Source organism: Lissotriton helveticus, chromosome 4_1 (genome assembly GCF_964261635.1).
Source record: "Lissotriton helveticus chromosome 4_1, aLisHel1.1, whole genome shotgun sequence".
NCBI classification, from domain to species: Eukaryota; Metazoa; Chordata; class Amphibia; order Caudata; family Salamandridae; genus Lissotriton; species Lissotriton helveticus.
In genome coordinates, this window is record NC_136063.1 from 783,644,303 (window position 1) to 783,671,767 (window position 27,465).

General features: G+C 46.4%; 1 protein-coding gene across 2 annotated transcripts in view; it reads right to left on the reverse strand.

The window, feature by feature from the left end:
• The window catches only part of TTC39C (tetratricopeptide repeat domain 39C), a 497,992-nt gene extending 489,362 nt beyond the window's left edge, over window positions 1-8,630 (reverse strand). Inside the window, exon 1 of one of the 2 annotated variants that reach the window (XR_013610544.1) lies at window positions 7,150-7,437. Coding sequence is in view for 1 of the 2 variants with exons in the window: in XM_078687417.1 (XP_078543543.1) it covers window positions 7,150-7,304 (155 nt within the window). In the remaining variant the exon portion in view is untranslated. Of the gene's footprint in view, window positions 1-7,149 lie in introns of both variants that reach the window. The other variant, XM_078687417.1, reaches the window with a different exon arrangement.
• Window positions 8,631-27,465: the final 18,835 nt, after the last annotated feature.

A 27,465-nucleotide genomic window follows, 5' to 3' on the forward strand; every position in this document is an offset into this window, starting at 1 on the left:
GAGCATATGACTAGAGAGGTGAGACCTTAGGGGACTAGCGTTTGTTCAGGAAACACTTTGCCACCAATCTTGTCTCCTACCGTTGCTTGATGGGTCGGAGGAGCTGAGCATAAGGCTGGAATGAATACTACAAGATTGGAAGCACACTCAGTGAGAGGGGCTGTGGCATATGAGGTTTCTAAATTGGAAGAAGTTTGGAGGACAGCATGTGCTCGGCATGTTGGTCAATAGAGTCTACTTTTAAGAAACGTAATTTCAAACCAGTAGTCAATTTAGTTACCTTGTTTAAGAATCAATTTGAACGAATACAATCTCCCTTCTGTCCTGACCCAGAACAGAAATTTAGGACTTAAGTAAAAATAAAGTGTGAGTTCTATTAAGGACACACAGGGGAGGATTAGCGTACAATTCAGGTTTTAATAGGCTCCACCAGTTTAAAAGCTAACCAACTGCCACTGCTACAGGCCAATCACCACTGTTTAATGTTTTGAGCAAACTAGAGAAACATACATAACATACATACAAACATACATAACACATATACAAAAATATACAGTTAATTATCAATAAACACAAATGACAATATATAAGCACACATAAACATGCAGACGAATATTAAGAACTTACTTCTGACCTCACATTATGTGTTTGAAATATGGAACTGTGACCCAATCATTTGTTTAATGATTAGAAATGAAAAGGAGTTATTAAACCTATAAGGTGCATTGTGTTTAGTTTTTAATCTTCCGGATATTAATTTGTTGGTATGTATTGTCATACATGTCTATGGATAATAATAAATTGGATATTTGTGTTATGTATGATAGTCTCATTTGATCTGAGGGGAGTTTTGCTTTGCTGTCTTTAATAAGACCCTTCCCCCAGGGTTCTGAAGGGCACCTCGCTATTTTGTTTACTGAGAGACTGAAGTACAGCCTTCAACACAGTAGACCATATTGTTTAGTGATGCAGTTAACGCATATATATGTTGACTTTTTAAAAAATCAATAACAAGAAATAAAATTTTAAAAAACACAGTAGGTCATAACATTTTTCTTCGCTGTCTTGTCGCCCACTCATCCATCCCTTGTGCGCTCCTTTTTTATAGAATTTAAACTCTTTATACAATCAAAAAACTTCTTCTGTCCTGTTTGGCATATCCTTTGTCATGTGGAGTGACTTAAGATATGCAATTTTTGTCCGCTCTTCCATGCATCTACACAAGACTGCTCACAAATTTCACTGGCAACAACCCACATTATCAATCCGATGACAACACAGCTCTATTTCTACATAAGCAACAAATAGTATTAATACTATACCTTGTAAAATACATGACCTATAATGAGGCATTGAATGCCAGAAGCTCTCTCAAACTCAATGGTTCAAAAATAGGACCACTTTTTGAAGAACAATGGCCACCTCCCCGCCCCACCGCGCTTCTATTCAAACTACCACTTCTGGCATCACGTGCCCAGAAATCATCTTCAACTCACCAAGTACACAGAACAATGAACAACAAGATCAGCTTGGTGGTGTGTGCCTCCCATCATTTAGCCATCTGAACCAAACCCTATCCTCTATATCCCAACAAACAACATAACAATAGTAAATATAACCCCAGTAAAGATATAGTCGACAACACCAAATCCTCCACTTTGGACAGATAAAAGGCCAACTATTCAATTTCAACATAATAGAACATTCTGCAGCTAGATTAGTAGTCTTGAAAAATGGCATAGAGCTTGATCATGCCAAACCTCAAAGGCACTTCATTGTCTCACTGTAAATGTCCAAGTAACCTTCAGACATATTCGGCCACAAAGCTTTATATTGAAAAAAACACTAAAAACAGTGCAACAAAACTGATTTTATTTTGTCACTTGATGTTTACTTCGCTACAACAGCTAAAACACACGTAAGATCACAATAAATTTTCACAACTCAATTAGAGCAGCATTCCAGACCACAAGGACATTAAGTGGGGTCAATCTTGCTGCTAATCTCAACACCAAGAAACATTTCCCAGCCTTCAGAACTAAACTGAAAACCCACCTATTCTAAAGAATACCCAACATCTTTCCTTCAGTCAAAAAGTGCCTTCTGGAGATAAAATGTACAGCGCTGCGCTATTGTTAAGTCACTAGATCATTTTCATTGCACACAGAGAATGCCCTGACCAGTTACTTAATCCCCGGGGCTCGAAGGAAACATACTTATTGCTTTGCAAGCATTTTAGAAAGTATTATTCATTTGTATACATAAATGCAATACAACCTTTGGCACCTTAACCCCTCCACTGCGCCCGCAATTTTGCGGAAGTGCAGCACTTCCGCAAAACGGGCGGGGCCGCGTCGGCCATAGGCCGACGGCAGCACCAGCGAGGTAGCGTTGCCGTCGGCCAATGGCCGACGGCAGCATGGAAGGGGTTAATGGGAACAACTAATCTCCAAGCCACAGACCTGACCAAGCATTTACTTTAGCAACGCATCTGGAAGAAAATTATTTATTATTTGGGGTGGGTGACTGCACAACTCAAGGAGTAATCACAACCCTTGCCCTTGTGAACCCTCAAAGTCAATAAATTAACCTGAGCTCAGCCACCTGATTGTCTCAGTAGACCGGGACATATGGGTAATTTGATACCGACCACAATGGACCACATGTTGTATAATCAGACCATCGCAGTCCCGGTCAAATATTTTTTCCTTCTGACTTAGGGCTATATTTTGACATTGGTAGATGGGTTACTCTGTCACAAATGTGATGTATATCCCATCCGCTATATTACAAGTGCAGTATATCCTATGGCACTTTTACTGCAGTGAACAGGATATCCGTCACATCTTTGATGGAGTAACCAGTTTGCCAAACTCTAAATCAGGCCTGAGTCTTTAAAGTCCCAATCCACAACAGAAGTATACTTCTAAACCGCCTCAGGGCCTCAGGGGAGGCACTTAGAGACTCGTAGGGTTTCAGGCAGAGGCCAACAGCAGGATCCAGTCCCAGTCCAGTTGACACCTGGTCAAATGAGTAATTCCAGGAAAGGTCTCTTGCATATTGTTGTATTACCTGCTAACTATTGGGTGGAGGAGCCTCCTGGTCCTGCCCCAAACAATGGGATGAAAGTTGCTGGGGCCAACCCGACGCACTTTTTCAGCAGTTCCTGTTTGGCTTACTGCAAACAGACACAAAATGCAATGTGTATGAGCATTTTCGAGAAGGGGAAAGTCGTCAGTCACAATAAAGTTGAGCTTGGAGTGCTAGGGGTATGTCTAGGGATCACGCTATGGTAATCCTAGTGTCTTCCCACATCGAACACTAAAATCCAGTTGAGGCACGCACTGTACCCACAACAAACCTAGAGACAGAAGTGTCTGGTAGGACTAAAGCATGGTCCTTCAGCAGCCGGACAGTGGGTACACAAGAATTGTCTTGGCATCCTGTTCTCTCCCTGGTGACTACATTAATTTGCCCAATTCACACACCAGCCTTGCAGTAGCGGAAGATTTTTCAGAAAAATGTTCTATATGGTCCTGACGAATTGCCAATAGACCCTGTATGGGCTGATCTGGCAAGAAACATGTCGACCACACAATATTAAAATAGCATCTTTGCTCTATAGGATCATTGTCCCCGATATGAGCAACATCGTTTTTACTTAGGTAAGTGAGTCAGGATTAATAAAATCTATTTAATTAGTGACTCACTAAACATATTTTAACATTCTCCACTAACTTCACTACTCCACTCCACATTCCCTCACTCACCAAACGGCTTCATCAAAAGAACTCCGCCAAAGAGCCACTTTGCAAGTGCCGGTCAGACATTGCAGTGGTGGTCCGATGAGGAGCACACCCAATGATGAAGCATAACACCTCTCGGGCGTGTGAGGGCACTTCCTCCATTTGGAGGTTCTCCCAGAGACCTGGGCACCACTAATACCCTTAGGAACAGCACACCCACGTATCTGAACTATTACAAGGGAGTACGTGTGCTGGACCTTGCCAAAATACTCCTGGTTCTTATGTTTCTAGTACCATTAGCTTCTTCCCTTCAAACCTCCCCTTCTTCTGCTCAGAAGTGATCGGGGAATCCCTACCCTTAAAATCCTTCACGAATAAACTATAAGCCCATCATTATCATTTGCCTTACTGCCTTTCACCCAACCTTCCTGTGCCTTACTAGATATGTCTGCAAAATCCACCTAAGACTGGCTATCCCTGAACTGCAGGAACCACTTCACTGGGTTAAACCAAATTTGCAAATGAGGGCCTCCTCCATGAAGGCATACTTAACTTGTTCAGCTGCAGCTTGAGGAGCCAATGGTGTATTCCTGAACAATGGGCATGAGCTTCCACAGACTAACCCCCAGTCCTCCTCTGGGACTCTATGCATACACAGGGCCACCTCATATGCTGCAAACCTTGTATCTATATTATCCCCAATCACATAATTAGGCACCAGATATTTTGGCATGTGGACTCTTTGTTTACCTCTGTATCGCTGCCACCATCATCAAGGGACTCTAACACCCTTTCTGGTCGTCAAGTCCATTCTGTGCTGGCTTGTTTTAAAAGCCAGCCAGGCCTTCTTTTCCTCTAAGACCAAGGCCAGTTTTTTCTCTCATAGTGCAAAGGCTGCTGCTGCCTTTTCTCTTCAGCAACCAGGACTGCTGTCTTCTCCTCAGCAACCAACCTTTCTCTCCTCAAGGGCACGGGTAGCCAAATGCAACTTCAAGGCCCCCTCCCTCTTTCTGTCCCCTTCAGCTCTGAAGGGGACAAGTTGCGAGAGGACACACTGTTCCCTGCCCTGGACAATGCAGGAGACACTGCTCTTGGGGACAACTCTCCCCTGGCACTGGGACTTCCTCAATGCCCTCCTCATTTCCCTCTTCAAACTCATTCTCACTCTATTCTGAGGTACATTGTAGCGTATGGACTTCCTCCCAGGTCCTACGAGCGATGTGATAATCCTGCTTCTTGGACAGCTTGTTCAGCTTCAGTCTCCTTTGCTTACAAATGCTCTTCAGCTATGCCATGCTAAGGCTCTCCATGTTACCCAGATCCACATCCCTGTTCCCAGATCCACATCCCAGAAACTCAAGGTGAAAAAATTGTGTAAACCCTCCGTCACTAAATTTGCCGAACATCAACTCCTGCGTAGCTGTGCACAGAGCAGACAATCTTAACTTAGGGCAAAGTGTACCACTGTACAAAAACAGTAATAAACTCAAAATGCAAAACATTTTTTTTCAAACCCCAAACTGATTTAGAAAAATAGAATTAACATTTCAAAAAAACGACAACAAAATAGAAAAAACCCAATAAGGAGAACCAGAGAGATGATTTTTTAAAGTGGTAATAGAAATAGCACAATGCGAACAGACCTCTTCGACGTCTGTCAACAAGAATCCCAGAACAGTACAGACCTAGGTTTTAAAAGTGATATGGGACTATATAAATGCTACAAACCTGTATGTACATAACCTAATACATAAAACAAGAAAAGAAAATGAGAAATGTAGTGTAGTAAAATGTATATGTTTAGTAAAATCTGAACTCTTATTTACAAAAACATGCTAAGTGAAATACCTTTTTAAATCAACTACACGACAAGTGAAGCAGTCTGTTTATACTGGCAGTGCATTGAAAGCTGTCACTGAACAAAACTACTGTGTCATCAGAGTTATCCGGGTGCAAGCGGATATCAGCCTAGAAGGAGAAACAAACGCTTACTACATCAAATATCTCGTACACTGTTTAGGTGATGTACTCGTTCAGAAGAAAAAGTAATTTGGACGAATTTTTAAATCTTTTTTACACAAAGGAACGGATAATAATAAAGTTGTTTATAGAGCACCTGGTTACTTCAGCCAGTGTCCCTGTGCTAAAACTTCATACTCAGGCAACACCTATGAGGCAAGCTCCAATATAGTTTTAAGCCAATCCAAATAACCAGGTTTTAAGGCTCGTTTGAAAGATCACTTCAGAGCTTCCTTTCCCGAGTACCAGGGGCAAGGCATTCCACTGTTTGGAAGCCAGCCAGCTAAAGGAGCAGCTGTATAAATACGTATTTTCTGAGCCACAGCGTCATTTTCTGTTAAATATTTAATATGAGTAGAAGTACCGTAGTGTGCAGGCCACAAAGCGTTATTATGAGCATTTTCTAAGCATGTCACTAAGCTTCTTAATTATGTTTGGGCACATTTCAGCAATATTAGGTTTATTACTAGTTCAAGAAAACTTGCTTCTCTGCATTTCTTTGGCCTATATACATAGCTATGACTGTCTATTACAGTTTGCACATTTCAAATGCGTGTCATTTCAGCTTTTAATTTCACAGTAATCATTGCACATTTTAAACTGCGAATCTAAAAAATGTGTATTTTAATTAGTGGACCGTACCACTATCTCAGAGACATGTGTCATCCTCAGAATGTTGAAAGACTAGATAAGCCCCGTTTACAGACGCATTAACCCACTAAGCTGCATTTTTACTGAATTGATAAGGTATGGCATTTGTATCACAAAAGCAAGTGCTTCGACGGTCAAAGTCTCTTCTGTGAAGGGTCAGAAAGAATGTATGTTTTAAGAGGAGAAGCTTGCAAGGTTTTCCTTTTCAGTGTAAGCGTTTAGACGGTGTCTTTCATTCTAAACCTTAATGGGCTAAACATTTCTATACATCGTTACTGAAACAAAAGGGTGCAATAAATTGTAGAGAGTGGCGTCGCTGGCGGTTCTGGGGAACAAAGCCAGCGAAAGAGCTGTCATGAGCAAGGTCCTTCAGCCAATATGTGGGTGAACTGGTAAGACACGGAAGACAATGACAATGCATAAGGGAATGACAGTGCAAAAGTACACCTCGCGCAGCTTTGGCTGCTAAGATACTCGGAGGTTGTGTGTTGTGTCACCCGTTCTCGGTTTAATGCACTCCACTGGAAGTGACAGCACAGGCAATCTGAAGGTCAGCTGGGAGTATTCGCTAAGTGAAGTGGACAACAGTCCAACAGATACGTCCAGGGTATGCAACTGTGGGGCCGACAGCTCTCATCTTCATAGGGGTCGGGGTGAACTTACGAGCCCGTTCGGTGGCCATAGCAGCTGCCTGGCACCTCTCTCTTGGGATTTGCCACCGCCTCATCCTTACCTGTATTTCTTGAACAGCTGGTCCGATTCCTTGAACCCATTGTTGAGTAGCAGGTTGATCCCAACGAGGGCCAATTCAGCGTCATCGGGAGACTGCAAGGGCGGCAGGGGGCACGGGGGCTCTACACCCGGTGGGGGCTGCTCGCAGCCGGCCATGGTGAGCGTGGGGGCACACAAGCAGGTTGGCAGAGGCTGCCTGTGCGACTGAGTGTGCAGGCAGGATGGAAGGGGCGTGATCGAGTACAAGAGGAGGAGGAGCTTTGTGTCAAGAAAGGAGGGCGTGAATCAGGCCCTGGGAACTGGATGGGCGCCCGTGACAGGAAGAGGGTGTGTTATTGCTGATGGAAAGCTTGTATTCTCGTGCGAAGAAAAAATACAGTATGCTGAGGTTTCAGTGAGGCAGAGAGGTCTACCTCTGTGTGGGGGAGGGAGGTACATTGTCGTCAGTCAGTGGGGAGTTAATTTTAGTGTCAATTGTGGAACAGCCACCAGGGAGGAGGGCGTGCTTTGTTTGATTTCAGGGAGAAGCGTACACCTGCCAGGGAGGTAGGTAGGGCGTATTGTCTCTCGAAGAGAGCTGTGTGCTGGTGAAAAACTGAACTGCTGGAGGCGACAGGGCTGGATTTATCTGCGAAGTTATTGTATTTTTAGCATCTGGAATGGGCGTTTTAATACAGGGAAGACGGTCTATTTGATAGAAAGGATGTTTGTTATTGCCAGTGATGGGAATAGACTCCCGTGTATGGGTACCTAAGTGCGTTCTTTTGAGAACACTTTTTCATTTAGGCCATGTAAGTGCCAGTAATGGAGTACGTGTCTTAAGTTTTGGAGAGGACTGAATTCTGAGAATTTTGAAGTATGTCTGTCAGCTAGAAAGGACCATGTTCAATGACGAGACAAGTAGTGAGTGAAATGAGGCACATCGGGATGAGATGGCACGTTCATTTCTTATTGCAATTGGGTTCGATAATGTATAGTTAATAGAAGTGTATGTCCTGCATTAGGTTTCGGTGACATAACGATCACAAGGGGCTACGCAGAAAATGCGTATCAAGTAGGAAAAGGGGCATGGGTAGTATCCGAGTGTCTGAGAGATGGCCAGCGAAAGGTAAACGAGGTGAGCGTAAGTATATGGCAGGCTTAGGTTTGTGGTATAACTACACTCGTCTTTAAAAGTGGGAAACGGTATGATGTTTGTTTAAAAAAAAAATGTACGCCGATGTTTCCCTTAGCCTTAAATCAAGTGAGGTGTCCACAATTGCTCAGATGAAGTGCGACCTACAAGGCGTCTGTTTTTTTACCCCACTGCAGGTGGCAGGTGTGTTCAGCTCCAAGAAGGTGCTTGACAAACCTACAAAACCTACCAGCTACCTGCTTTTCATGTGCTCAGTCTCCTGCCCGGTAGATGGCGAACGCACCCCTCCCTGCCAGTCCCACCCTGCTGCCCAGCGAGTAACGCCCTCTCACAGTCTCCTCGACGCTGCACTTCAAAGTGGCCCCTGCTTCCTCATCCAGGCGCCCTGCAAGTAACCCCACTTGTCATCGCCGAACAGCAGAATCACTACGCGAGGGGAAAGCAGCGCCGCCATTTTAGAAGATGTTCATTTCACTTTCAACTACATACATTAGGTCAGGTGACAGTGCCATTCTGAGATTTTATCCAGAATCAGGTTGCTTTTTTTTACCGGGTTTGAAAGCATATCACGCGCTATTACTGAATGCAACGAAAGACTCGCTTTTGTTCAAGTTTCTGCCTTGCCATACATACTTGTATATTATGTTGGTTAAAATCTCACGAGTGTGCATTTTATTGTAATTGATGACTTTGTTGCACTATTTTGCGATTTACCAACCGAAGGAAAAGAATGGGGGTTGAAAATAACCGCCAAACGAAAAAAACGCCTCTAGGCTTTTTTTAATAGTAGTTTTCACATTTAGAAGTCGAAGAAGGACAACAATAGCATAGCTTCTGGATTTGCTGGTATGTGCAGCCTGTAGCCATGTCAAGTTTTCATAGCGTGACAAAACCTTTGTGTTCTCAGACTTGTAGTGCTATGTAATAAGAAACACAAATAATTAGATCGGTAAAAAAAGAAAACTATGGCTGAATATAAAAAAAAAAAAAAAATGAAACCAGGGCTGGGTACACTACTCACTTTATTTGTTTTTTAGGTCATGCATGAGACAGCAGATCCGTATACTCTGATGAGTACAAGACATTTTGTTAGCTGACAGAGGGCTTCAAGCACACCCATTGCCTGCCACTGCTTGACTTCATGGTAGCTCATTTGCTGGCTTTACTTGCTCTTAGTGTGTTTGTCCTTCCCCTGGAGCTTAGCCCAAATACTGCTTCCATTTCCAAAGTGTTTGTTCTGCTACTGCTTACCTGTTTTCCAAGGTATTCCTTTTTTTTTTTAAGGTGGGCGAGTAGAGGTTGCTCACTCCATTGTTGCTGCCCTGCCATCTTCCTGGGTTGTGTCCCTGTCCCTCACACTCATCCCATGTTCTGTTGCTTTCCTCGTTCGCACCTCTTTCCTGCATTGTATTCCAGACCACGATCTCCTGGCTCCACAGATCGTCCCCACTTCCTCATTCATCTTGGCCTTGCTCTCACTCCTTTCCCTTTAGAACGCGGTGTCACCCCACTAAGTGTAAATGGAAAAATAAAATGATATGCAATGTTAATACCGTTACATTATCATTTATTCTTCTGTATGGAGCCGAGCCAGGTTAGGGTGGGGCTGGGCTTGTCACAGGGAGTGGGACGAGGAGTGGCTGCTGCACCATAAGTGCGCATGACCGTTGGGCTGCCCGTCTTGGGCCAGCCAAACCGTCATGCGTACTTAGCATGTTCTCCACCTGGCCTTACATGCACGGCACAGCTTCCTACTCCCTGTCTGAGCGCCGAACCAGGGTGCTCAGGCCAATCACAACGCTGCTTTCATGCTGGTGATAGCACCGTCATTATTGGCTAGGGGAGTCTGGGAGCATGTGTGCTTTCGTGCTACCAGGAAAAGAGGAGGACAGAGAGTTAGCGGCCCTTCAGGTAAGTGAACTTTTTTTTTAAATAGAATCCTCCGCCCTACCACTAATTTTTTAAAGCAGCTGCCACTGCCTCAAAGTCTGGCTTTATTTGGTGAAGAAGAGACTTTCTGCCCCCTCCTCTTGCTTGGGAGTCTCACTGAAAACTGTGAACTGCAGGTGGGGAGAAAACAAGCACTGGCAAAGCCAATAGAGCGCTATGAGGCCATCAACGCTGGGCGAGACCTATTGGCTTTGTAAATGCTTGATTAGTAGTTTATTGTAGAACAGATTGTCAGTTATTGATCACTCTCGATGTTTCAGTCCTCTTGCTCCTGGCTTTTGTTACGCTAAGTACATTAATCAAAAATGAAATTTCATTTATATTGTGCGTACGACCCCTGATGAGGGGCTGAAGCACTTCACATTGAGTAGGAAGCTATTCAGGAGTCCCAGAGTTTGGGATCAATCCATTGGTTATTGTTGTTAGTCTTGCATGCTAAAGGAAACCATTCCATGTATTTACTCCAGATTCTTTGTGGTACTTTATTGACTGAAGTGTGACCTTTAGCAGGGGCTATGTGAGAAGCAAATGTTTGCTGGAATGAAAATAAATTGTAAGGTTGCAGGGATATCGTTCAAAAAGGGATTAAGACAGACAGGCATGAGATTTAGAGTAGTCTCTCTACAGAAGAGGCATGCATATGGTGGGAGGGAAGGTGCATTCAAATTAAATTGGGAGTGAAAAGTATGTTTAATTCAAGGTCAATTTTTCATGGAAGAATTTTTAATGTAATATAGCAGGTAGAGATTTGTTTGCAATATCATGCAATCTGCAGATGTAAACTGCTCTCTCTTTGAAGTTACATTTTCATTGGGTGAGCTAGTAACACTATTACACAAATTCATGCAAGTGCATTACATATAATTAATAAGATTGTGTTATAGGTGGCCTGGCCCTCAAATACAAAAAGTGAAAATCAAATTGATTACAGAACCAGCGTAGCAACTTATAAAAAAAAACTCAGTCATCAATGAAATCGTAGTTGCAATTTAAAATTGCAGTCGCTTCATCAAAAAGATTAAAGAACGCCAGACCCAGATAGCTAAAGAATCAGATTCTATCCAATAAAACTGGGTTGCTTCTTTACTTGACCTCTGGTTATTTTTCTTTAATACTGTTTTTTAGAAATTCCTTTTCAAGGAAGAATAAAATGGGGACAAGGCAGCAAAAGATGGAAACGATTATTCAGGAAGGCGTCATACACAAGAAAAAAACAGCTTAGCCTTCCAACTTTCACACTGGCTCCATGTTGGTACGATATGTGCCCTGCCCTTATGAACAACAAGCATCTTAAGTCTTGGGGTGAGTTATCAACCACACGGAAGCACCTAACTACAATTTGTAATTATATAGATGATCTAGTAAAGATTTTCCACAAGTGCAGTCTAAATTATTTCTGTATGAGTGTTGGCCTTAACCCTCTTTGCAGGCACTCCCCAAGCCTTTTCTACACCTCTCCTGTTTTCTGAACCCACTTTTGTTGACTTGCTAACCAGTGGTAAATTGCTTGTGCTCACTCCTTAAAACATAATAAAACTGACTTACACCCAATTGGGCTATTTAGTCCCTTGTAATGCAGTGCTACATGTACTCAGGGCCTGTAAATTTAATGCTACTAGTGGGTTTGCAGCACTTTTTGTGCCACCCACTTAAATAGCTTTTTTAAACATGTCTCAGGTTTGCCATTGCAGTCTGTGTGTAGTTTGACACTGCCAGTTCTTCCTGGTAAAAGAAACCTTTTGCCAGGCCTAAACGTTCCTTTTTAATACATATGCCCCCCCTAGGGTAGACCCTACACAGTCCATAGGTCATGGTGCATCGTATTTGAAAAGTAGGACATGTACTTTTAAGTTTTACATGTCCTGGTAGTGAAAAACTCAGAAATTTGTTTTTCACTACTGCAAAGCCTACGTCTCCGATAGAATGCTATGGAGTTACCTATTAACATTTAAGAAGTGATTACTTTTGTTAGGGAACATGTAGAAATGTCACTATAAACCCATTTAATGATAAAGTCGGATTTTAAGTCACAATTCAGAAACTGACACTTTTAGAAAGTTGGCCGTTTCTTGTCCTATTTTGTACCTGCAACCTGTCTCCTGGATCACATCACTAGGTGTAGTTGGCAGTTAGCCTTTGTGTATTCCTCCCAGACAGTATCACAAAGGAGGACTGGGTGTTGGCAGGATGGGCCATCCTGAGTGGATGAGAGGGGAGGAACGATCACCTACCACACTTGCACTTCAAAGGAGCTTCCTCAGCATACTCACAATGAACTTCACACTAGCCTTTTGTGACTCCAGACATCCTGGGACCTGAAGAGGGGTGGAAATGAAATTCCAGAATCAGAGGGGGAGGGGGGGGGGGGATGCGAGTCTAGAAGTTTCTCCCACTTTACGGCAGCACCAGGTATACATGTTGGACCCTCAGAACAACTCTTCAGTACACTCTTGGACCTGTGGATACTACAGAAGAGGGACTGCCCTGCTGCCAGAAGACTGCCTTGCTGTCTGAGAAGGAAGATTGGACCTGCTCCCTTGATTTCAGGCTACATGAAGTGACAAGAAGGGTAAGTTGACTGGCCTCCAATTGAGAGCTACATAGACATAACACGCTCCAGAGGCCTCCCTGCAACTGCTTGGTTGGCCTGCTGCTCCTGATCTGTCTGGACCTGCAACTAGTCCTGCTGGCCTCTGCAGGAGTGAGTCCCTGATCCCCGAGAGGTGCCTCCTCAGATCCTGGGCCCTTGGTTGGCATCAGAGTGCACTCCTCTGAAGTTAAGGGAGAAATTGTGAAGCTTTTTGCTCTTCATGACAGTGAACGGGCTCCTTCGCACCAAGACTGGGCAACCTCTAGAGTGAAGCTCCGATGAGCCCAATTCTTTGCACTACAGTGCCTGCCAGTGATGCCCTACAACGCAAGATCTACAATTTGCAATACATCACCGACAGCCTGCGGTGACCGCCAAAGCACTGCACCAGCAATGATAGTTTGTGATGTTCAACAGGATCTTCGTGCTATAGCAACATCCATTTGCAACGCCCTTGCCTGCTCTACGCGCTACAGCGACGTCCGTCCGCTATGCTCTTTCTGCAAAACGCGGGCTCCTCAACAGCAAACTGGACTCTGCACTCCAGACTTTGAGAAGGTACCTTTTTCAGAGGGACCAACCTGGTACCTGTATCCTGCTTGTGCTTCATTGTGGTCAGCCTGAATTTGTGGCTTTTCTCCCAGTCTAGCATGACCAGATGACCGCAAGTGGCGCTCAGTGTTTTTAGGTGCTCTACCTACCTCGAGTCATTAAAATTGCACATCTAATGATTGGATTTTTGTTGTTTTACGGTCAAATACCTTATTACAGTTGAGTCTATTTTTCTTAATTAGTGTGGTAATTTTCTTGTGTTGTCTTCACTTAATTACTGTTTAAGTGCTGCATAACTAATTTACACATTGCATTTAAGTTAAGCCAGACTGCTTTTGTGCCAAGCAACCAGAGGATTAAGCACAGGTTAATTTAGTGACTTTTATGGTTTACCCCCCACAATCAAAAAACTCAATTTCTAACATTGGTGCTCAGTGGTGGCATCCAGTACTTGCGTTTGTGCAGTATCATTCAGTGACTTGTGTACCACTACAACTCCCAAAAATAATTTGATGCCAGATCCAACCTCTTTTAAAATTCTTCTTCGTTTTTGATTTGGCTATTTTTCTTTTTTCCAAATTTAAGTTTACCTCATCTCCTTTTTGCTGCAAGAGAGATGGAGCTGATCAAGGTGGATGACCTCAGCAAGGCTGAGGTGCAGAGTCTCTGCAAATAGAGGGGACTGAATGTGGGAAGGAAGGCCACAAAGGTGGAACACGAGGCAGCTCTCTGTGCCTATGAGGAGGAAAAAAGGATACAGTCCACCTCAGAGGAGCCAGCGGGTGACAACTTTGAGAAGCAAGGGAACTTAGAGGAGGTGGGCCAGGCCACAAATCCTGAGCTACAGAAGCCTAAAGTAAGAGGAGGACAGCTTGGTTGAATAAATTGAGCTCCCTGCCAAGGCACACAGCAATGTGTCCTCACAGCCTGTCCCCTGAGGAGTTGACTGACAGGAAGTCTGAGAGCGAGTTCAGGCTAAAGCTGGCCAGACTTAAAATGGAGGAGAAGCTGGCTCTGGAGGAAAAGAAGCTGGCTCAAGAGAGGAGTCTGAAGGAGCAGGATCTGGAAGCAGGCAAGCAGCAGGATCCAGCAGCAATGGTGGCCGCAATCCAGTGTCCAATGGAGAGGTGAGGGTCTGCATACCCCAAGACCTGGTGCCCAGCTTTGTGTTGGGGGTTGATTTATAGATACATTGTTTTCTGCAGATGAAATAGCTCTGATGATGCAAAGGGTCACAGAGGAGAATTGGGGAGCCAGCCTGTGGAAATACATGCCCCCAGTCAGCCTTTGGAAATAAATGCACCCAGTGGGGAGGGATACCTTTTTTACATTAGAGGTGGGGGGCCAGATGAGGTACGCTTCCAAGTAAGCCTTTCGTCTTACAAAGTTTGGGCATCTGAAGAGGGATGCCGAGTGTCCCAAGAGGGCACAGCTCCCAACTGGTGGGCTCCCCAGGGTTGACCAGTGTTGCGCTTGGAATTGAAGATTCCCCATTAGTATGTGAGGTAGAACAGAGGATATCCTAGTATCCCTGGGTGAGAAAGAGAGTGTGCCCAAAACCCACATGCCTCCCAATACTTCCAAGTACAGGCAGTGGGTCACGGGCAGAGGGTGGAGGCTCTGAGGGATGCAGAAGCTAGCATGACTTCTGTAAGTTGTCATCTGGTGTCTTCAGTGCAGGTAATCCCCAATATATACCACCAGAGTATAGTAGCAGACAACCGTCAGAGTCGCTACCCAGCAGCTCTGATTCCCTTTAATGGGGGGTGATGGTCCTCGGGTTTCCTAAAAGTAGCTGTGATCCTTGTCATGCCTGTGGATTGTATGTTATGCAATGATATGGAGCACACTATCTGGAAGTAGAGCTTCAATCACACCTGGAGAAGTTAGGGTTGCCTGAGTGGGTATGCCTGGCCACGAGTTCCATTGCTACCTGAGAGGGGAGTCAAGGAGGCCGGGAGCCTGGAAAAAGGTCCTTGGTAACTGCCAAAAAGAGAAAAGGCAGGGGGCATGGGAATCCCTGAACTGCAACTTCCACGGTCCAGGTTGATGGCTCACCTGAGGAGGACACCCTGGAGTCTACCAGAGAGGATGTTGCAGCCCTGTAAGCCATGCCTTAGTTTGCTGGGTGGCAAGTTTTTAAAACTTGTTTTTATTGCTTTTTTCCAAAGTTGTTAAAGAATTACACTGTACACTCAATGTGGATCACATGAACTGATCATTGCCAAGTCGAAACAAAAAGTAGACACATATATCAGCAGTAATTCCATTTCAATTAACTATAAAACAGGCTATTGTAACAAAAGTCAGTCTGATGATCCCGATTCACAGAACCGGTTGGCTAATCCTTCAATTAAATCACTATGCTATACAATTTTATCAGTTAGTTCCAGCTGCAGCAGCAAATAGGATCGAAGTGGTTGCCAGATGTTTTTCGGGCGTGAGGATAGTGGTAATAGGGATGCATAAACATCACTAGTCGTGTCGCAATACATCATATCTCGGAGCCAGGCCCCTGCTAGAGGTGCCGTGGTCCCACCCCAGTTCAGGGAGACTTGCCTTTTAGCCAACAGCAATGCAATTGCAGTGAAACTTCGTATCCCCAGGCTTAATGGGTACACTAATAGTGCCAGCAAGGGTGCATGCAGGAGCTCAACCTCCACCATCTGCTCAAGATGCCCAAACACCGCCTCCCAATATGCCAGTACAGCAGGGCAATTCCATGCTAAATGTTTAAAGTCGGTACAAAAGGGAGTGGTGATGGACGGAGCATCAGAACCAATCAAACACTCACACCCAGTCAAAAGATCTGGGTTTGATCCATCACCGTTCTTTAGCCCACTCTGCCACCCCATTCAGACATGGCTATATGCAAATCAGTCTGACCCTGTGCCTCATGGGAACAGTCCAGCCCGAACTGCCAAGCCATGCCTTCCCTGGACCGGAAACAAGCTTCAGAGGACCGGTTTCTGGCATTCCAGCCATCTTCAGCCCGGCTTGCTTGAATCCAGTGGCAAAGTGAGCAAGGGACTCACGTCTGAGCATACCCTGCCACACTTATGGCGGCCAAAAGCGGTACAAAAGGGGGTGGTGATGGACGGAGCATCAGAACCAATCAAACACTCACACCCAGGTAAAAGATCTGGGTTTGATCCATCACCGTTCTTTAGCCCACTCTGCCACCCCAGTTCAGACATGGCTATATGCAAATCAGTCTGACCCTGTGCCTCATGGGAACAGTCCAGCCCGAACTGCCAAGCCATGCCGTCCCTGGACTGGAAACAAGCTTCCGAGGACCGGTTTCTGGCATTCCAGCCGTCTTCAGCCCGGCTTGCTTGAATCCAGTGGCAAAGTGAGCAAGGGACTCACGTCGGAGCATACCCTGCCACACTTATGGCAGCCAAAAGCGGTACAAAAGGGGGTGGTGATGGACGGAGCATCAGAACCAATCAAACACGCACACCCAGTCAAAAGATCTGGGTTTGATCCATCACCGTTCTTTAGCCCACTCTGCCACCCCAGTTCAGACATGGCTATATGCAAATCAGTCTGACCCTGTGCCTCATGGAAACTGCCCAGCCATGCCGTCCCTGGACCAGAAACAAGCTTCCGAGGACCGGTTTCTGGCATTCCAGCCGTCTTCAGCCTGGCTTGCTTGAATCCAGTGGCAAAGTGAGCAAGGGACTCACGTCTGAGCATACCCTGCCACACTTATGGCGGCCAAAAGCGGCACAAAAGGGGGTGGTGATGGACGGAGCATCAGAACCAATCAAACACGTAGTAGTTTGGCTCACTGGTTAGAGGCAGCAGACCCGAGAGCAGAGGACGGCCCGGGACCAGGGTTCGAATCCCGGCGCGGCAGGTTTCTGGACCAGGGTCAGCGGACTCGATAATTCTCTCGCCTCGGTGCCCACTCTGATCAGCGATCACACTCGGCAACTCTGGGCATTAGCTTGCCTCATCTTCACTAACGGCCCCACCAGACCGCCGGGGATGCCTGGTCTCACCCTGGAGATACCCATTAAGGGACCATCTCTCAGGGAAGCCAGGAAGGGTTTCGCAGCGGTCGAAGCGCCTTGGGACCCTCCGGGTAAGTAGTGCGCTATATAAATGCCTATACATATACATACACCCAGTCAAAAGATCTGGGTTTGATCCATCACCGTTCTTTAGCCCACTCTGCCACCCCAGTTCAGACATGGCTATATGCAAATAAGTCTGACCCTGTGCCTCATGGGAACAGTCCAGCCCGAACTGCCAAGCCATGCCTTCCCTGGACCGGAAACAAGCTTCCGGTCCAGGGTCAGAGCTGATTTGCATATAGCCAGTGTCTAACCCAGGGTGGTGTGGAGTGCAAAAAAATGATGGATTTAGGCCCAGATCCTTGTACTGGGGTGAATGTATGACATTGTTCTACATTCTGTCCATCAACTGTGTTTTTTGCAATTTTCACCCTGAGTGGGCTAGGTATGCACAGACGTGAGTCCCAGGCTCTCCACACCACTGGAGTCAAGCTATCCAGGCTGATGAAGGCTGATAGCCAGAAACCGGTCCTTGGATGCTTGATTCCGGTCTGGGAAAGACATGGCTTGGTAGTTCGGACTGGACAGTTCCCATGAGGCACAGGGTCAGAGCTGGTTTGCATATAGCCAGTGTCTAACCCAGGGTGGTGTGGAGTGCAAAAAAATGATGGATTTAGGCCCAGCTCCTTGTACTGGGGTGAATGTATGACACTGTTCTACATTCTGCCCATCAATTGTGTTTTTTGCAAATGTTTAAAGTCAGCTGATGCCCTTCCACATCTCTGACAGAAATCTGATTTCGTACTGTCCAGCCTGTTAAGCAGCACCAGGGTGACATAAATCCTATGTAGGTATTTGAAATGCAAGAGCTTATGCTTATAATTATTTGACACTAGCCGTGTCTCTGGACATCTTATGCTGGGAGGAAATAAACTTTTTGAAAGGCAGGCCGAATATCAATCAATGGGGAGAATTTCTCAATCACAGTTTGACAACACTGGATCTCCGCGAAGTGTGGGAAAAAAACATCGACCACAAGCAGTTCTGCAAAATAGCAAATGGTTCGGCAAAAAATATATCCTTGCTTAAAGACAAAAGAACTCTAACTAAACGGAGACATGCTTGGACAGTAGTCAACTCTTACACCACCCAAAAACCGCAAGTTTTTCTAGCCCAACACTACTGCCAACAGCTAAAAAAAAACGCTAATAGCGTATCGTCTGGGCACGCACTTTACAAAAGACCTAATGCCTTCCTGTAAACAACAAACAGAAAGTGCTAACTGCAACTATGCGGATACAAGAATGAAACAGTGTCACACATATTATGTGTATGCCCTGAGCTGCAGGTCTTAAGAAGAAGACATCTTCGGGCAATCTTCAACACACTGAAAATCCGCACCTGCAGGCAGTCGGTGATACGGTGGCTAAGTGGCGTCTCACCCATCCTTTCATGTCGGGGAATCAAATTTATGGCTAAGGCAACAAAGCAGTTACAAGAAAAGGAACAGACACAAGGAATTTTCCCGTCCAGAACAAAAAAAATGAAGTACAGGGACAGAAGTGACACAGAAGGATTTAGGACGCTTTTTACCAAGTAATTTGATAATAGAAATCATATCTTAATACATAACAATCAGACTCCTTCAATTTTTTAGTTCCATTTTATATTTGTCCTTACACTGTTTTTATTGCTTGTAAAAATTGTAATGATTTTAATTAATCACACAATAAAAAATAATTGAATTGAATAGCCGTGTCTCTCTTAGCCGTAGGACCACATCTTTCCATCATAGCTTGCGTTATGTCCCTCTCCCAAGCTGCGCGGGGTCCACCGCCCATAATTGGTCGGAGTGCCTGCCGATATAATTTGGACACCAGATGTGCTCCGTCTTGTGCAGTAATGACTGTGGTTAATGGGGGGGATTCTACAGGCTCTACTGTCTTAGGGAGTAGTGCAGTGATCAATGCTACTCATGTTCTATGCGTTCTAGCATGTTTACGTCTCGATCCCCCATCAAATCAGCAACTGTACGTAATTGCCCATCCCTAAACATGTTTCCTATGTTTTGTATTTGACAGCGCCGGAGCCCCTGTTGCGTCAGCGTTTCTGTTGTGGGCGCTATCCAGGGGTTGACTAACACAAGTAAATGTGGAGTGTACAGGTGTTCGGCCCCTAGATACCTGCGCAGTCGCTCCCAAGCCCAGCCCGTAGTTTGCAGGGTGTGAATCTCTGCCAGTGTTCTCCTAAGCTAGCGAGAAAGGATGGTGGAGAGGGGGTATGGTCGGGCCTGCGTATGCTCAGGTTTAAGGAACGGCAGCCGCGCATCTGGATGATACCAGAAGTATGCATAATGCGCCTGCGTCACTAGATAATACAAGTAGAAATCGGGCACTCCGAACCCTTCTCTTTTGAAGGGTTGAATGAGTGTTTTCCAGCCCACCTGCGCCTGACCTCCCGGACAGATAAGCCATGTCAGTAATCCCCTGAGTGTTTTGAATTAGGACACCGTGAGTGGGATGGGAATGTTTAAAAACAAATATAAAAACCTGGGCAAAAGGATCATCTTGATGATCGCAATGCCACCCGCTATAGATAGCAGCAATGCAATGCAATCCAATGTTCTATCTGCCCAGAGAGACGATCTATCGCTGGGCCATAGTTAAGCCTCACAACCTCCGAGGCTGTACGATGAATGGTTACCCTGACGTATCGGGGCGGGTCATCGCACCAACACAGCGGAAACTCCAATGTAAAGGGAGTGGTAGCGTCCATTAATGGAAATATTTCAGATTTTTTGTAGTTGACCAATCCAGAGAAAATTCCAAATCGCACCACTTCTCTCATGATGGGTAGAAGATTGAGAGCCGGCTCCAGGATGAACAACAGAATGTCGTCCGCCTATAATGATGCGAGCAGAGGACCATGGTGAAATCCTATTCCCAGTTGAAGGTGCCACTCCTGTAGATGCCGTGCCAGTGGATCCATTGCGAGGATAAAAAGCAGGGGTGAAAGGGGGCGTCTCTGCTGAGTGCCTCATGACAACGCAAATTTTCTAGATAATACCCCATTTATGCGTAGCTGCGCAACCGGGTTGGCATATAGTAGGCGGACCAGGGACCGGAAATTTTGGGGAAAACCGAGCTTGCTTAATGCTGCATGTCAAAACTCCCACTCAAGTGAATCAAATGCTTTTTCCACATCTAATAATATAGCCGCAGCAGGGAGTGTGGGGATAATCTGGTTAATGACGGCAAACAGTGTACGCAAATTTACCAAGGTCGACCTATTCGGGATGAATCCCGATTGGAGAGGAGATATCATTTGCCCAATTATGAGCGAGATACGCTTGGCCAGTATCTTCACCAGTATTTTATAATCCTGATTCAAAAGGGACAATTGCCTGTAAGAAGCACAATTATCGGATGGTTTTTCCTGGCTTCAGGAGTAAGGTTACTATTGCCTCACACATAGTGGGGGGTAGTTCGCCAGAGTCTAACGCCTCTGCATAAACTTCCAGTAGGTGCGGGACTAATTGAGTCTTGTATGCCTTATAAAAAACGCCTGTGAAACCATCTGTGCTAGGGACCTGTGAACCATCTAACCCATCTATGGCCTCAGTAATCTCATCTGCGCCAATAGGCTAAGCGAGAAACTCCCGCTGCACCGCCTCCACCCACACCATCCCTATTTTATTCAAATAGTTTGTTACTACTCGCTTGTCGGTGGTGAGCACGTTGTATAAAGATTTGTATGGTAGGACAGGAAGCTAATTTGGATAGCGGCACACAATCCATAATGTGAGTGCCATCCTCAGTCTGAAACTGCGTAATATAGGTAGCTTGACTCCTCGGAGTAAGTAGACGTGCAAAAATGCGTCCCGGTCTCTCTCCCTCCCCATATATACGAGCAAGAGTGTACTTCCCCAGGTACGCAGTTTCCCGCTGTGCCAGCTCCTGGAAGTCTTCCACCAATTTAGCACGCCGATGCAGCGCAGAGGGCCCGCACCTGTCAGCATCCGGGCATCTAGATCACGTAATTCCCACTCAGAAATATCGAGTACGCCAACACCTGCCGTCCCTTACGTGGATTTGAAAACCCCCTAACATTCCATGTTATACAGCGCAGTTCCAGTCCCCCAGATCGCCTTCCCGCTTCCGCTACTGTGGGTGCGATTCTATGTAAATAGGTATGATGTGGTAGATAGGTTTGGTCAGCCAACCAACGTCATTTTCCAAGGCCTGCAAATAGGAAAACAAAACAAACAGTTTCATCCAGTGCTCCCACCTCTCCTAACCCCCCACCCACATTGGATATCCACCCAACCTATGTCCGGTGAATCCTAACACATTTTTAACTTGGTAAAGGAGAAAAAGAAAAAAGACAATTCCCAAATCCAACTAAAGTAAGAGAGAACTCCAAGGGAGGCAGCACTGCCCAGAGCATACCGCAATTAAAGTAACAATATAACATCATTGGCATGCAGCTGCAATCACATAAGAGTAATGCTTTGAGCATGTCCCTGAGTATAACCAAGTGAAAAAAGGGATAGGGCCCCAGCATAAAACTATGTCACTGTTCTTGAGCTCACGTCAAGGTTAATTTTCATCCAAGGGCGCATTACCCACCATTCCCCCAAAACTGTGCTCTCTGCTTACCTAAGCCCTACTCTCTAGGGGACACCGCTCCTCCCGATTTGTGGAGCTTCCAATATTCATGTGCCTCCACGGGCATATCAAAATTCATACATTTGCCATTGAGCTGATCGCGGAGGTGCACCGGGTACAGCATGGCATAGCGAATGTTCTCATTCCGTAAGGTCTTTTTATGTACTGGAAGTTACGGCGGGCCTCCTGCACCATCGGCATAAAATCGGGGTATAGCAAGAGAGCGATTCCCTGATACTGCAAATTTCCCGCCTCCCGAGCCTCCGGTCCTGAGAGGACCTGGCTTGGCAGTTTGGTCTGGACTGTTCCCATGAGGCACAGGGTCAAGACTGATTTGCATATGGCTGGGTCTAAACTGGGATGTTATGGTGAGCAAAAGAATGATGGATTTATCCCAGATCTCTTGACTGGGGTGAATGTATGATTCATTCAGCATTCTGTCCATAATTTGTTTTGCATAGCACTTTTCACCCTAAGTGGGATGGGTATGCCCAGACGTGGGTCCCTTGCTTACTGTGCCACTGGATTCAAGCTAGCCTGGCTGATGAAGGGTAATACCCAGAAACCGATCCCAGGATGCTTGTTTCCGGTCCAGGGAGTACTTGGCTTGGCAGTTCTTTCTGGACTGGTCCCATGAGGCACAGGGTCAAGACTGATTTGCATATGGCTGGGTCTAAACTGGGGTGGCATGGTGAGCAAAAGAACAATGGATTTAACCCAGATCTCTTGTCTGGGGGTGAATGTATGATTCATTCAGCATTCTGTCCATCATTTCTTTGCGTAGCACGTATTAATGGATTTAACGTGATGATAGATGACAGGGGTGACAATGGGCATCCCTGTCTGATTTCCGGCGACAATGGAAACGGCTGTGTGATTGTGCCATTTAGCCGGATGCGGGAGGAAAACAACACAGTATGTGCTCAAAGGTTTAATGTGACAATTGTGTGGTTGTGTTAATGCACACATACCAGGTGCAGACAAGTACAATCTGAGTACAGACAATTAAATGTCTTTGCCTTGGAACTAAAACTTCAGTGGGAACTATTTACATGCTTCTGGTTACCGCACCAGAATTGTACCTGACCATATATTTACTTCTTCAGGCCACACACTCCCGTGGCCCTCTCAGTAGGCTCAGCCACATCCCTCATTGAGCCTTCTATGCCGGTGTTGCTCCTGGTACTGCGCCTCCTGGGATTTGTCACAGGTACCAGTAGGCTGCTGAAGCTCCTCCTCACTGTCCCGCCCCCTGCAAGCACATTGTTTCCACCAGCTGCAGCAATCTGGAGTTGTTCCACTGCATTAGTGACCTGGATGAGGTCCCTTGCCACATTGCCGCAGCAGTGGCTCATCTCCACTTGCATGCTGATGGCACGACGGGAAAGCTGAGCTGTTGTCGTGCTCAGCCTATTGATAGCCCTGGTGTAACCGTCCAGGCGCCCCATCAAATGGAGATGCCTCCTACCATGGGAGACATGGTCACCCTGGAGGACCCTGCACACGTCCTGCATAGTTGTAGCTACGCTAGCAAAGTTTTTGTGTGTGCCCTTTGTCCTTCCACCACCGCAGTAGTCAGGTCTCTCAGGCAGTCACAGATGTCCCCCATGTGTGTTGCCGTTGTCCCGAGTTGGCCCTGCATGATCCTCATGTTCCTGCCATGCAGGTGCTGGACCCTGAGCATCTTGCCCTCGAGCCCACTACAGGCAGAAGCCCCATTGTCTTCAGCAGCTGGCAGGATTGACCTGGGCCTGCGACAGCAGAAAGGGACGGACCTGTGCTGCATTGGTACCTCTGGTGGCGGTGGTGTGTGGACAGCCTGATGTGTGGGAGTTCTTGTTTGTCTCTCATTATACTCTTCGATTCAGGCAGTGGTGCGACTGTTCGCCTGCATCGAGTGGGAGCAGGTATGGGTCAGGATGCTGGGAGTTCAGGTTCCTCGTCAGGCTGTGCATCTGCTTCCGGTGACTCATGGGCATCATCCACGGCACTCTCCTGTGCAGCTGCATCTGTGATTATAAACAGTGCAAGGTCAGGTATTTTTATTTTTTGCACGTTTGTGAGATTGCGCATGTCAATGTCTAATAAATTGAGTTTTGTCATGGTCAAAGTCTACTTTAGTCATTTCCTTGCTGAACTCTGCTGCGCTAAAACTGTTTTGGTCCCTCTTTGCCTTGCCCATACTTTTGTCTATATACTAGTCCCAGAATGCATTTGGGTGTTGCAAGTAAAATGTGGATTGGACTCAGGTGTGTGCTACACTACGCAGGACCTGCAGTAGGGGCTATTGTGGGTACATTTAACAGTGGGAGATATTTAGTAGTGGTCTTACCTTGTGAGAATCCTGCCTGTTCAGAGGTGTTGATCTGTGTTATTCTGACAACTGCCTCAGGCTGCAGTGTGTGGATTCCACCATGTCCTCCAGGGGTGTGTTTGCACGTCCCGCAGATGGTCCCCCTCCAGTTTTCTTGGCATCTGCCTGCCTTTCTGCTACTCTCTCTTTGGCTTGGCTGTGCAGGTCGTACCAGCGCTTGCGCAGGTCTGCAATTGTGCGCTGGGTGACCCCCACAGCATTCACCTTTGCCTGAATGACCAGCCAGATCTTCCTTTTCACAGACTCAGCAACCTGCAGGGACAGTTTCCCAAAGAGCTTATCATGGCTCAACACCACTTCCTCAATGAGGATTTGCAGCTCCTTCTTGCTGAATTTCAGCTTCCTTTTCCTCCCTTCACCTTTGTTGCCCCCTTTTTCTGTGGCCATGATGTTGTTTCAAAACAGATTCTGCAGCAAAACCAGCTTGTTCCTGCTGAGTTCCACAAGTCTGCCTCCTCCTCTGACTCTCTCTCTGAACAGGTGTGTGCATCCCCTGATTCACTTCCTGGTTGTGATGTCATCCAATGCCACAATATGAGTTAATCGCTATTAGCGATTCTGTAATAGCGAATTCGCTATTACCGAATTTAAAATTGCGAGATTTACCAATTCACTAAAATACAGCGACTTTTTTTAATGCATACAGTTTTGCGATTCCGTAATAGCGATTTCTTAATATTCGCTATTACAGAATCGCAAAACACATTTTTGATGCATGTGCCCCTTAGTTCTGTATGCCGATGGTGTTGGTGATGAGCGTGCCGTTGGGGCGTTTGAGAGCAGAGATGTAAGATTGACCGCGGGGGGCATATCAGTCTGGCAAGAGTGCGACTCAGCCTCTCCCCTTCCCCATACCGCCCAGCTGTTGCATATTTTCCCAAATAGTGAGCCTCCCTCTCGGCAGCTTCCTTAAAGTCAGATAGCAGGGATGCGCACATCTGGATATAGTTCGGAGTCTGGCGCTGGAGCTGGTCACGATACAACGCAGCCACTTCATCCTCAAGCCATGCCAGGGTATTACGGAGCTCTCATAGGATCCCTGCATGTTTGGAGATTCATACTCCCAGTGCATACGCCTTAAAGGCTTCCTTTAGCGTAGCTCTGCCATAGCAGGTGCCGGAGTGGTACCTGAGGCTCTGGTTTTATCGAAGGTCAAGCGGGGCTCCTTGCACCATCATCTGGACCCAGCGGGGGAGACAAATGGGAAGGGCAGCAATAGTCGAGCGGGGGGATCCGTGTAGCCCAGGGATGCCGGATGGGTTCGCAGCCACAGCGTCCGCAGTAGACAGAGGTCCCCATGCACGGTCGCAGCTGGGCCATCACCAGTCCTGTGGGGCAGAGCTTCCTCTGACGTTCCCCCCTAGAGTGTGTCCAACCAGATCCCAAGGAGTCCACCTCTCCCGCGGGCCCTCTGAGGAGGAAGTGTGTCGGCTATCCTCTTTACAGCGCCGGGTCTCACCACTGGTACATGCAGTACCATGGATTTGGTATGGAGATCAGGCATGCAGGAGGGCACCCCAGGACGAGCATCAATACAACAATCGGATTGGTCCCGGGGAGGGTCCACCTACCCCTGGCAGTTCAGGTGCAGTGATCCAGCGTATGCCACTAGGTCAGGTATGTACTGTAGCAAGCCGCGCCATCGGGGAGGCAAACACCACCAAGGCCATGTCCACATGCAGCACAATAGGTCTGATGAGGCCTCCAGGCAGCACAGCGGCCCCAACCCCAAGCTGCGCACAAGGATCAGGGCAGGCAAATGTCTACAGAGCTCAGACCACAATGAGGCAGCCGGCCCATCGCGGCCTGGGGTCAGCTAACCCGCTGTCTCTCTCACCACGGGGTCTCCAGAGAGATCACAGGCCGGACTCACCTCTGTGGTCTTCTGCAGGAGCGCTCCACCTCTGTCCCTCCTCCATGCCACCGGTGAGTCTCGCGGCTCTCTTTATCCAACATCAGGCCCAACAAGGACCCCGTCCCTGCCTCGTCACTCTGGCAAGGCACCAATGGGGTCTTGGCTCCGCCACTCAGTGCCGTGGCTCCTTCCGGGGCAGCAGAGCCCTCCAGGACAGCTCTGGCCGAGTCCTTCTTCAGTGCTTCACCACCAGACTGCACCCAAACCACACCAGGCCGGGGACAGGGTGCCTCAGGATCTGTGGCGCAGCAGTCACGTTAATGGCAATGTCTCTCCTGATTCGGAGGTCGACACAGGGCTATATATCGGAAGGATGGGCAAGCAGGAGCTGTTAAGTGGTTAGGATTGTGGGGATGCCGATGAAGCTACAGAGCTAAGCACCCATTACGGTCAGCATCTTGGCCACGCCCCCTTATCACTTACTTAAGTAGCCCTGCAAACTAATGCAAGCCCTGCTTCTCCCAGAGGATAACTGTGAGAAGCTGGCTTAGTATATGGTGCTCACTTATGTAAGTTTAGCACCCTGCACTAATTCAGACAACCCTTATGGTGATTTTAGTGGTCCTAGACAACCTTAGAAAGCTCTCTAAGTGGTAGCTTTGGAGACCATGTGGGAACGCCTTTGTTTTGGTTTGGTTTGTTTTGTTTGTAGCCAGCCTACCCTATCGCAGTACTGTAGGAGTAAGCCACACGGCATACTGGTTACGTTGGCCCCCTACCGACTACCCCGGCCTCCCCGTCATGCCGATACTATCTGTGGAAGTTGATGGAGCGAGATAGAAAACAAAATTTTGTTTAAACTCGCAAAGTCACATTTCCATAACATGAATAAAATTATTAATGATTTGTGATATGTCGTGCTAATACAACTTAGATTAAACTTTACACGTGGGGGGACTAACATGTGTGCTCATAAACGTGCATATTTGTTGCATCTTTTTGTTCGTGCAAAATAATAAAATAATTTATTGTTTTCGTTTTTGTCATTACTAACTGCTGCAAACTTAAAAGAAGCATGTGCTTGTTTTGCTTTTCCTTGTCTGTGTGATGTCATTTCTACTATTCTAGGTGCATATGGGTCTCATATAAAAACGGAGACTGGTAAATATAAA